The sequence below is a fragment of the Tasmannia lanceolata genome, unplaced genomic scaffold (genome assembly GCF_043159265.1).
Source record: "Tasmannia lanceolata isolate RefF3 unplaced genomic scaffold, GAP_Taslan_0.1 ptg000004l, whole genome shotgun sequence".
NCBI classification, from domain to species: Eukaryota; Viridiplantae; Streptophyta; class Magnoliopsida; order Canellales; family Winteraceae; genus Tasmannia; species Tasmannia lanceolata.
In genome coordinates, this window is record NW_027518681.1 from 173,567 (window position 1) to 185,938 (window position 12,372).

At 42.6% G+C, this 12,372-nt stretch overlaps 2 protein-coding genes across 2 annotated transcripts; both read right to left on the reverse strand.

Moving 5' to 3' along the window:
- Positions 1–6,946: 6,946 nt before the first annotated feature.
- On the reverse strand, positions 6,947–8,147 carry LOC143875676 (ubiquitin-like-specific protease 1A). The gene is made up of 5 exons (XM_077377284.1): positions 7,949–8,147; positions 7,769–7,867; positions 7,443–7,685; positions 7,254–7,348; positions 6,947–7,174 (listed from the first exon to the last, which is right to left on the reverse strand). Exons 1-5 carry the CDS (start codon positions 8,024–8,026, stop codon positions 7,009–7,011), a joined length of 681 nt encoding a protein of 226 aa, XP_077233399.1. The 5' UTR covers positions 8,027–8,147; the 3' UTR covers positions 6,947–7,008.
- Positions 8,092–10,452, reverse strand: LOC143875915 (uncharacterized). Its single transcript, XM_077377494.1, has 5 exons — positions 10,151–10,452; positions 9,426–10,064; positions 9,209–9,346; positions 9,075–9,131; positions 8,092–8,979 (listed from the first exon to the last, which is right to left on the reverse strand). Exons 1-5 carry the CDS (start codon positions 10,262–10,264, stop codon positions 8,092–8,094), a joined length of 1,836 nt encoding a protein of 611 aa, XP_077233609.1. The 5' UTR covers positions 10,265–10,452.
- Between the last annotated feature and the right edge of the window lie 1,920 nt (positions 10,453–12,372).

The following is a 12,372-nucleotide window of genomic DNA, read 5'->3' on the forward strand; positions in this document are numbered from 1 at the left end:
GATTTCGTCTTTAAACTAGATTTCGTACTGTGACCTGTGTACTTGAAATGCAATGTTCACTTATGTTAAATTATTTCCATGCTTCAGTCTGGTATTAAATGTACTGAGAATCAAAATATGTTATCATCTTCTTCTCATGTTTAAGTCTTAACCATATCATATACTCCTTTTGCAGACAAGTTTTCAATCAGGAAGGTCATATTTTCTTCTTTCAACGTGTGCCTCCGAAGGTTTTGCTTATGTCGGCCTCTACTTATTCGCCTTGAGAAGCCCTCTTTACGTACTGCTTCTTATCATATCTTGTCTGCCCTTTGCAGGTCTTCGTAAACTGGCACGCACAATGCTTTCTCTGCTGTTACACTATGATGGCATACTGAAGGATGAAGTTAATTGGGAATATGTTGGTGGGAGTAAGAAATTGTTATTGGTAAGTCCCCGAATGAATCTTAAAGAATTGGAGGCTCTAATCCACAGTCGAATTGGGTGTATTGGAGGAGGGGTGTCACTATCCATCAAATGTCGATATGTTGTTGATCCATATATAAGCACTCTAATCGACGTCGATAGCGATGAAATCTTCCAATCGTTGGTTAAGGTGCTTGAGAAAGATAATTTCAACTCTGTGATGCTATACATAACAAAAATTGACAATGGCCTAAATTCATCTTATTCTTCAATTCTGCCCACAAACAATGTCATACCTTCTACTTCCTTTTCACCTCGAAATCCCTCTCATAACCTGCCCATACGTTTGACTTCTGTACCACCGATTCCCTCTCAAAATCCCTCTCATAATGCATGCATACCTCCTACTTCCGTTCCACCGATTCCACGCCTAAGATATCCATCGGAACGAGTAACTGTCACTCCCGACTCTCGTTTTGAAGTAGACTTAGAAAGAGAATATGAAACAGAATTGGGTAGTACAAGCATAGGAGGTGACTCGGCACAATTTAGTTCAAGGTATGTCTTGTACAATTTTATTTATATTGAAGTACTCAATCTACTATCCTAATTTAATATTGTTGAACTGTGTAGGGTACGAGTTGGCCTAAATGAAAACTTCTCGGACGATATGTATGAGAACCTACCTCCGAAGATATCATTGTCCCCGGGAATGATGCAGATGTGCCGTTGGAGCATATTAACGTTTTGGAGGATGATTTTCATGTCTTCGGTTGTGATTTCGAAGAATTTAGAACTGAAGATGACAATGATGATGATCCTGCAGAGGATGATGATGAGGATGATGACGAGGCTGAGGTTCAGGATGAGGAGGGTGATGAGGCCGCCCATGATCTTGAAAATTATAATGGAAATGAAAATCAGAATGAAGATTCTGGTGAAAATCTTAGGCCAACAGAAGTGGCTCCCCCTACCGCCAATGGTTGGCCATTTCTACCTGCTGGCACAAGTCGGCCACTGGAAGTAGACGACATGTATGTTGGGGCTGATGAGGTAGATGCAGATAATCTTCAGTTCGATGAGTTAACTGTTGGGGCTATGTATCCAAATATGAAGCAGTTCAAGAAGGCCGTTAAGGAGTATGCAATTCGGCAGCGATTCATGTTCAAGAAGTCACGGTCAACTCCCAAGAAGTATGCCGTTGTATGCAAAGAACCAGGTTGCAAGTGGCGTATATCAGGCATTAGCCGTATGACTTATGTGTTAGTGAAGAAGTTTGTGAGCGACCATACGTGTACATCTCACTTAAAGGGCAATGATAATCATCTAGCTACATCCCCATGGGTTGCCGAGACATGCTTACCCCTATTTGACCGTCCAGAAGATGTGGGGACAAGGATCATAAGACAGTACATGAAGTCGCACTGGGGTATAACCATGACCTACCGTAGAGCACACCTTGCGATGAACATCATCCTTGAAATAAAGTGTGGAAATGTGGAGGACTCGTACCGCTTGCTCCCTGCACTGATAGTTGAGATGATGAGAACAAACCCGGGCACCTACATGCGTGTTTTTCGAGCGAGAGATCTACGTCCAGGGGGAGATGATAAATTTGCTCGCTTATTCTGGGCATTTGGTCCCAGCATACGTTCTTTCCAACGAACACTCAGATCGATAGTTTTGGTCGATGGGACGCATCTACGTGGAAAGTATCTTGGAATCTTACTGATCGCAGTTGGGGTAGACGGGAACAACGGCTTAGTTCCATTAGCTTTTGGTGTTGTCGAGACTGAGAACGAAGATAGCTGGTGCTGGTTCCTCTATTTGGTGAAGCGGCACGTATTGCCTGAGGGGATAGGCGCATTGACCCTGTGCTCCGATCGACAAAAGGGGTTGATGCAAGCAGTGCCTAAAGTAATGCCTATTGCAAACCATAGCTACTGCATGCGTCACCTCGCCGCCAATCTGTACACCGACTTCAAAGACCCTTTACTTAAGAAATTGTTCTGGAGAGCTGCTAGGGCTTTGAGAGAGAGTGTTTTCATAGACACAATGGAAAAAATTAAGGCGAGGAATGAAAATGCACACAACTGGATAGCCACTATTCCGAAGGAAAACTGGGCTAGTTTCTACTTCAAGGGGGAAAGATATGATGTGTTGACCACCAATAGATCGGAGTGTTACAATGCAGTGCTAAAGGATGCCAGAAAATTGCCGATTGCAGCTGCGGTGGAGCTGACTCGTTTTAAGAGCTCCGAATACATACAGAAACGTCAAGCGATGGGCCTTCAATGGGAAACAAAGTGCACGCATTATGCAGAAAAACATTTGGGACTGGCCAGGGAACAGGGTCGCGGATATACTGCTTATCGAGTAGGTGTGCACGAATTTGAAGTAAGGTCCCGTGATCATCATGATGTCGTAAACTTGCTGCAACAAACCTGTACATGTCGTGAGTTCCAAACGCTTGGGCTTCCGTGCGGACATGCCATGGCAGCCATTGCCATCACAGATTTTGATGAGTACGATTATTGCCATAAATGGTTTCGTATACAGATGTATCGGGAAACGTACTGTAAGGTGCTTCACCCTACAGTAGATCGCACTCAATGGGAACTGCCTCCAGAACCTCTACAGACTGTATTACCTCCAATAGTGAAAAGACCACCTGGACGGCCGCGAACGAGAAGATCTGACCGCGAATTGCAGAGTGGAGTGCATCGCAAATGTACGATCTGTGGAAAACTAGGCCACAACAAAAGGACTTGCAGAGAACCTCCCATGGAGAGACAACTCCCTGATGAATCTTCCATTGGACCCTCTGCCCCCGTTTTCAATAGGTACATGATACGTAATATATTGAGGTCAATAAGTAGTATAGAACATCCCCGATTCCATACTTATTCGGTGTGGTGGTGGTGTTGTAGGTCGGGTGTACCTTGTGCAGCTCCTTTTTTCACGTAATTATTCCGCGGAGAATGCATTGGAGGCTCCAGTTGGATGAAGGAGGAGAAGTGGATTAATTGAAAGTGTGCACAGTAATTAGTTGCTGTATATAATAATTTTTTGAGGTATAGTGGTGTGCATAGTTGAAGGCTGGCAAGTTTTCTGAGGAGAACCCAATTTTTTGAAGGTGGAATATTCTATTTTTTGGACCCTACTGTAATTAATGGTATACTGTAATTAGTGGTGTGCATAGTTGAAGGCTGCCCAGTTTTATGAGGGAAACCCAATTTTCTGAAGGTGGAATACTCAATTTTTTGTTATACTGTAATTAATGGTATACTGTAATTAGTGGTGTGCATAGTTGAAGGCTGCCCAGTTTTATGAGGGAAATCCAATTTTTTGAAGGTGGAATACTGTATTCTTTGTTATACTGTAATTAATGGTATACTGTAATTACTGGTATACTGTAATTTTTGGAGGGAAACCCTGTTTTCTTAAGGTGGAATGGGTTGTCATAGTTGAAGGCTGCCTAGTTTTCTGAAGCTCGAATGAGTTCTACCTTGCAAGCATTGTTAAAATAAGCTTTTCCCTGCTGGTAAGAAAATTCAAGAACTGAAAAATTAAATTGGTTGTATATATATGACCTTTTTGTTCATTTTGCAAAAAGTTTGTCATTTTGCAAAAAAGTTTGCAAAAAGCTTTTCCCTGCTGGTAAGAAATGGCGCAATAAAGTTTGTCATTTTGCAACCTTTATTTATTGACCTTTTTGTTCGTTTCATGGGCATTGATGTCCCAAAAAAATGGAGCATAGAGCTTTACTCCCCCTTAATATATGCATATTATTATGACTTGGGAGCTCAAATATTCTCCCCCTTTTGTCATCACCAAAAAAGGTGGAACAAAAGGAAAGAGAGTAGGTGTGAGCCAATGAAAGTGCGTACAACCACTCAAAGGACATAGCATCCACGACACATCATAACAGTGACAGAATTATATAAAACGGAATACATCCCAAAAAGATCCAACTTACTATCCAAGCAACTACCTAAATATGATCCATACAACCAACTGATAATCCAAACACTATAGAAACATATAGATAATGCTAATATAAAAAGAAATCTGAACAACACAGGATCCATCATCAGAGAACTAGAGCTATCTACTGTTCCGAAGGAGGCGGTGGGTGATGAGAAGAACTGCCCGGCGCCTGGCCCCACTGACCACTGGAGATGTAGCGATAATAGGCGGCCCACTGGTCATCAAAGTGGGAAGTCATGGTGTGGAAGCGAGTCGAAATCGCAGAGTCGACATGGGTAGACAACTGCTGAAACTGAGAGGCCATGGATCGCTCAATGGCCTCCTGCATGTGAGCCAAATCCTGGCGAGTGCAGAACTGAGATGTATCTTCTGAAGGCTGAGGTGCCGGTGCAGGCTGGTCCTCGGCTTCATAGCCTCCTCCATCGTGAACATCGATGTCAATCGCTGCTTCATTAAGAGCCATGCGGTTAAATGTCGGAACATCAAACGGGGCAGTTGGAGTCATGGTCATCTCTCCATCCAAGGTGATGCCGAAGTGCCGGAAGACACGGGTGAGAATCATGCCATATGGCAAGGAAGATCGGTAGCGTTCAGGGGTCTGAAACATGAAGCGAAACATGATATATGGCAGACAAAGCTGGCGGCCCTCTAGGATGCTGTAGATAATATATGCCTCTAAGGGTCTTACGGCTTCACGCATCCCACCACGAGGTATGAAGATGTGGTACATGAAGTTATGGAGCACGCGCGCAACCGGAATGAGGTCGGCAGATTGTACGGGCATATTAGGGTGGTAGCGCCGTGTTATCCGCCCATAGACAGTGTCATGATCAATATCATCAAGTTCATGCGTCCCATCGTCCGGCCAAAAATAGTGTAAGAGGCCGTCATGGCTAATCCCAAATACTGTGGCAAAAGTCTGATAGGTGAGTTTGATGACAGTTTTCTTCACCTTAGATTCGATTTTGAAGAAGGAAGGGGAAATGGTGAGATTGGCATAGAAGAGACGCACCAATCGAGGGTAAACGGGTTCGTTAATGTGAATGATGGGTGTCCAATGAAGAGCATCAAATTTGGCCTTTAAATCAAAATTTTCAAGGACAGGGGGATCAATGTACCTACCGGTGAGGACGCGCCTAGTGCCGACGTCGTCCCAGAGTTTCTTCGCCTTATCCCCAGTGAAATAGGACTTGGCCACAACCTCGGCAGCCACAGCCTTGGCCTTGGACTTCTTCCGTGAAGGCCCTTCTTCGTCGGGAACTTCTTCACGAACGTATTCGGGGTCTTCAACTTGGGAGGAGCCTCCGATGTTGAGATTTTTGGTTTTAGGAAGCATGGTGACAGGAAATATGGATGGAGACAAAAGTGATATGTAAAGTAGAAGAGAAATAGCCCTAAAATGGAGGCCAAAAAGAGAAATAGAGAAGGGAAGAAAGAAAAAAATGAAAAAGGGGTGAAATGCTAGGGTTTTAGGAAGAAGAGAGGGATTTGGAAGGGAGAAGAGGGTTTTGGAGGAAGATGTAGGGAGAAAATGACGGAACGAAAGAAAAAGTGGACTTACGGTTTCAAGAGAAGTGGTTTAGGTATAGGGAAAGAAGAGAAGAAAAGTAAAGTAAAAAAAAGGAACCGGGTCCAGGGTTATGAAGCTCCTGGGCCGATTCTCGGAGTTCCGAGACACTGTGTCGGAGTTCCGAGAATATACAGGTTTTTTTTTAGGCTACTGGAACGAATCTCGGAGTTCCGAGAAAATTTCTCGAAGCTCCGAGAATATACAGGTTTTTTTTTTAGGCTACTGGTACGAATCTCGGAGTTCCGAGAAAATTTCTCGGAGCTCCGAGAATAGACGGTTGTTTTCACATTATACTGGACCGAATCTCGGAGTTCCGAGACATTGTCTCGGAATTCCGAGAATCCTTGGAGGTTCCACTTTAGGATCTGCTAACCCATTTATTTTATATTTTTATTTTGTATGAATTGTCTTTTGCTACACAAACTATTGAAATTGTGGCCCATCAAATGGACGTTATGGATCATCCTATGGTGTGGGGTGGAAAGTCCATTTGGAAAGAAGAGGGTGGGTGTTGTAAGAAATTAAGTGTGCAATTTATGAACAACTTTGAGGAAGAATTTTTTTCTTCCCAACAGTTCAACCAACCAAACAAAACCGGAAAAGCACAAAAAACAGGGGTCCCATTGCCAACTATGACGATGAAAATATAAAGTAGAGAGAATAACCACAATTACAAATAAATCATATTTCCATCCAATAGAAATATAAATTCCCCCAAAACTTTATGAACAAATATTTGATGATTTTCAAAGACCTTTACCATATTTCGCAATGAACCCAATGCCACAACCACCATCACTTCACAGAACTTGATTTTTCATTACAAATACATAGTTGTCAGTATGCTGAGATACAAACAAACCCTCCCTCTGTGTCTCTACACCCTGCTTTCTGTCCTACACATATGCGCCCAACAAATAAATGTAGCCCATTTTACCCCATTTTGCTTACAAATACATAGAAAACTTCACTGGAAAGACCATCAATGTCCACCATGTTTACAACATCCATCAGAACTTGAAGAGAGGTTCTTCATTTTTCAGTCATATATCCCCCTTAAGGAAATCACCACAGTCCCCAAACTCTCCGCGCAAGAATCTTTCGCAGAGCTGCAGCCGATAAGCGGGAATGTCAGACTTGCTGAAAGTAAATGGATCATTTGCATACAGATGGTCGATCGCTTTAAGCACGAACAAACCACAGTCGAACCTGCATAACAACAGTTGTATTGAGCGAATCAAAATCATAGCCTAGAAAAATAAACATTTAAATATACTAATATACTGACCCATTGGCCTGTTGTGGGAAATTTTCCATCTGCGCATATTGAAAGTGGTCTATATCACAGCCCCTTTCCTTTAAGTACTCCTTCAACAACACAACCTGCAAGTGGTTAACATTGACAGGTTTAGGAAACATAAGTGTTATACGTATAGATTTATAAGTAGGAAAACATTAAAGATGCTAACCCACTTACGGTCAATCCTGCTCTTTCCTGGAACTCTATTCCTTTACAGGAATTGCATTCGTGGAAGATTTTGTTGACCATATCGACAATGAGGAGAACCCAATGGTTGTCTTCACATAATGGTAATAGTACCATTTTTACTGCTTCGAGGTGGTGGTTTATAAGTCTACTGTGCAGAGCGTCCTTCGCTGTCCTCCACTTTTCTACCCTCTGGACCTCAGTGACTTCGGTCCCTACTGCAGTAAGAGTTCCCTATAAAAAAAAGGAATTCAATGGGATACTACAGATAAAATCTTATGTAAACCTCAATGTGGGATGATAGAAATAACACTTACATGTACCACCGATGGAACGAAGACAATTCCCCCCATTGTAGGATCTGCTAACCCATCGTCGTTGGAGGACTGCACGTGCTTCCCATATATATCGACAATCTTCAAGGAAGAGAAGTAAATGTCAGATGTACATTATTCCCTACAGTAATGTAGAAATTAATGATAAAAAATGACACTTACAGTGCCAGTCAGGTATTGTCTGACATTCCATAGATGTTGTAGGTCTTCAGCTATTAGGTGTACATCATCCGTTTCCATGAGGATATCACTGCAAAATTGTATTAAATTGTTAGTTAATAATTTTCAATTCTGATCAACTTAAATCATGGTATAATATAATTCACATCTACTTGCCTTTTATCATGCTTTAGAAGTCTCTCTATCAGAGTTGTTCTCCTTCCCTTGCGCATCTTCCCGTCATCCCCTTTCTTCTTGGGCGGTGGTTTAGGTATGTTGGGGTCCTCCCCCTGTTTCTTCCCTTCCTTCTGCCTCCTCTTTCGGGTCTTCCCTGAATAGTAGGGGCTTTTTCTGGCTCTCCCAGGTTTCCTACTCCTTCCATCCATCTTCACACCCCTCACAATGCTCCCTAATTCGGAATCCACCATCTCATCCCTTACACCACTCACTTTCATCTCAACTTCAGTAGATGGTGCCTCTTCCTTGGTCACCTCCATTTCGAACAATCGTTGTAAAGGGTTAAGGATCACCCCGTCTGTGGTGCCGAATATTTCTTCATGTGACTTGGGGTTCTGAGCCGATACATCTATTAGGGTGGCGGCTGCATCCATGTCACATCCAAGGTCAGCTAAATCCGTCCAATCCTCGCACAGCTGCGAAGAGAATCGTGCACCTTGAGATGCATTTTCGCCCTTCCTCTCCTCCTCAACCCCCTCCACCTCAACCCCCTCCATTCTTCCCCCAGTCCCTTCATTTGTTCTCCGCATACGCTCCCATCCTTTTTTCAAATCCTCCTCTTTCTTTCTGACATCTTCCTCTCTTTTTCCAACATCTTCCTCTCTTTTTCTTATTTCTTCCCATGCTGCTGTAATCATCTGCCACTGTCTATCAATTACATCTCCCTCTCTCGCCAAAAATTTTATATGCTTCGACTCATCTTCACTACTTCCTTTCTCCATTTCACTTTCTACTCCCAAAACTATCCCCTCGGATTCCAACTGTTCCTTATCGACTTCCATTGTCTCATCAACATCCTAATGTTTAAACATGACAGTCAATGATCAAATTTAAAAAATCAATAAGTAAAATAAAATAACGTACGCAACATAGTCATGCTCGACTGCATTACCTCATCCTGTAGGTACTGTGACTTCTCTAACAGAGATACTTTCAATGTCACCACCACCTGAATTTTTGGAAAACATAGTCAGTTATCAAGATACTAGTATTGATATATACGTTAACAAAATTTTCATATCTCACCTCCGATTTCTTTATCTGCTTCTGCTCCACTAATCGATATGTCTTTGATTCGTTTGCTTTCCAGTCCCATTTAAGGACACGTGGACGAGCAGTTGGATTGGTGGGAATCCAAAATGTGGTATGCTCGTATAACCATACCTGCATACATACGAAACACCATGTTAATCAAACTATAAACAGCACGGTTAGAATATTAAATGTCATGAGTCCAAATTACCTGAATTACCAACGAGCAGCCACCAAGGTACCTGCCACCCTTGCTGACTCTGTCTAGGTAATCTACGAGCCAGTCATACACTGCCATCGCCCAGTTATAGTTGCCAATGTTTCCTATGTCGTCGATGTAGGGCCAGAAGAGCTCGTCAGCTCGATGTGCGCTTTTTGGGAAAAGGACAGAGGCAAAAAGATGCAGGAGAACATATTTCACTGTCTTCTCTATCGAAACTTTATTGCGTTCTCTAACTAATGCTGTAATTTCATTCTCAATAACCGATGCCTTGACGTTGGCCTCTGGATATGGCCAGCCAGGCACTTTAGGTTGCGGTTTTGTCCTGTCGAATGACAGAACCCTCACCACGTCCATTCGCTCTCCAGTAAGTGGCAGTCCTAATGCCAATGCCACATCTCTTGGAAGGAAGGGGACATTTATACTCCCTAACGTGAACGTGTTAGTGCCGGGAGTCCACTTATCGTGGATAGCTCTTATGAGAGGCTTGTGCATGATAATGTCCTCCATGCCAAACAGATGTCGGAAAGGAGTCTTTTCTATGGCATGAAAATGGACTGGCTTGAACTTTATCCTGTCCATTGCCGATTTGAAAGAAGCTGGAGAACATCGTGCTGGGACGTATGGAGCCTACAAAACAAATTACATCGCCAAAATATATGTCGTAAATGAATTAACTTACTATCATTGATACAATTAACAACATACACACTTACATCTGTTCCTCTCTTCTTCACAGCTGCAGTTTTCGTCTCCTCCCCTTCTAAACTCCTTTCTGTCCTTCTTGGAGGCTTTGTTACTTTCACTCTATCACTTTTTCGCATCACCATCTTTCAAGGCTTTGAATGGCTCCTGACCGGATAAAAACTGTATAACAATGAACAACCAAATCAAAATCACCGAGATCAATTCATAACCCAAAAACTCAGTTATATTGACAATCATTAAAAATCTCGTCCTCATCATCTCTAAAATAAATTACCAAGAAAATCAATAAAATCCAACCCATAGCATAAACTCATATTCCCAATCAGTACTATTATGAAGAAAAGCTACCAAGCAAACCAACAATTATTACAATTTTCATACTTACCTGAAAATATGTATCATGTCTGTAACCTCTAAGGTCTGGCTTCTTAGATATGAAACAAAGCAAAGAAGAAATAAAAGAGCTAACCAATAAGTGCAACCATCAGTGTTCTATATGAATTTTCTGAAAGCACAACAACAAGGACAAACCCCCAAAACAGATTAGGAGGTCTGTTAAAATTCTCATCCACATGGGCATCAGGCGAGTATTAGCTCACATGCATTTAAAAAAAAACTTATAGCATCAGACCTTTTGAGAAACAAAGCAGATAAGCACTAGGTATTGGAATTCAATGACCACCATTGGACCAATAATTTAATAAATGAAATCGAAGATAAAACAAGTGAACCATGACTGCTTCAACAATGAACATGGGTCTCCACATGGTATTAAAGAAGGCCCATCAACTATAAACTGTGCCCTCTACATGGTATTGAAGAAGATGTTTTTGAAAACCCATTTCTCCACTCCACATATTGTAAAAATAAAAGCCTAGCATAAACAAATAGCAGACGACCATTTGCATTTATTTGACTCCGTAGGTGGAAATGTGGTACTTGATATGTACATGAAATGAAATCGCATTTCTCCATCCCAAAAATTAACGTAAAAAATAAAACCTAGCATAAATGCAGAAGAAGGTCCTGAAGTTGAAAATCAACTCTATTTCAGCTACAAAAAAGGGGTTATTAGTACGTAAGGGGGGCTTCTCAAGGGCAACCGAGGGGAGCTATGCATGATATTAGAGAAGGGATTATGGGCACTCAAATGGGGTAGAAGAAGTACCCTTGGAGGGTCCACCAAATCCAGAAGAAAGTCCTGAAGTTGAAAGTCATGGGTTTTCAGCTACAAAAAAGGGGTTATTAGTACCTAAGGGGGGCTTCTCAAGGGCAACCGAGGGGAGCTATGGATGGTATTAGAGAAGGGATTATGGGCCCTCAAATGGGGTAGAAGAAGTACCCTCGGAGGGTCCATCAAATCCAGAATAAGGACCTGAAGTTCAAAGGCATGGGTTTTCAGCTACAAAAAAGGGGTTATTAGTACCTAAGGGAGGCTTCTCAAGGGCAACAGTGGGGAGCTATGCATGGTATTAGAGAAGGAATTATGTGCCCTCAAATGGGGTAGAAGAAGTACCCTCGGAGGGTCCATCAAATCCAGAAGAAGGTCCTGAAGTTCAAAGGCATGGGTTTTCAGCTACAAAGAAGGGGTTATTAGTACCTAAGGGGGGCTTCTGAAGGGCAATAGAGGGGACCTATGGATGGTATTAGAGAAGGGATTATGGGCCCTCAAATGGGGTAGGAGAAGTACCCTCGGAGGGTCCATCAAATCCAGAAGAAAGTCCTCAAGGTGAAAGGCATGGGTTTTCAGCTACAAAGAAGGGGTTATTAGTACCTAAGGGGGGCTTCTCAAGGCCAACAAAGGGGACCTATGGATGGTATTAGAGAAGGGATTATGGGCACTCAAATGGGGTAGGAGAAGTACCCTTGGAGGGTGCAGCAAATCCAAAGATGGTGCTCAAGTTGAAAGGCATGGGTTTTCAGTTACAAAGAAGGGGTTATTAGTACCTAAGGGGGGCTTCTCAAGGGTAACCGAGGGGAGCTATGCATGGTATTAGAGAAGGGATTATGGGCACTCAAATGGGGTAGAAGAAGTACCCTTGGAGGGTCCATCAAATCCAGAAGATAGTCCTGAAGTTGAAAGTCATGGGTTTTCAGCTACAAAAAAGGGGTTATTAGTACGTAAGGGGGGCTTCTCAAGGGCAATAGAGGGGAGCTATGCATGGTATTAGAGAAGGGATTATGGGCCCTCAAATGGGGTAGAAGAAGTACCCTCGGAGGGTCCATCAAA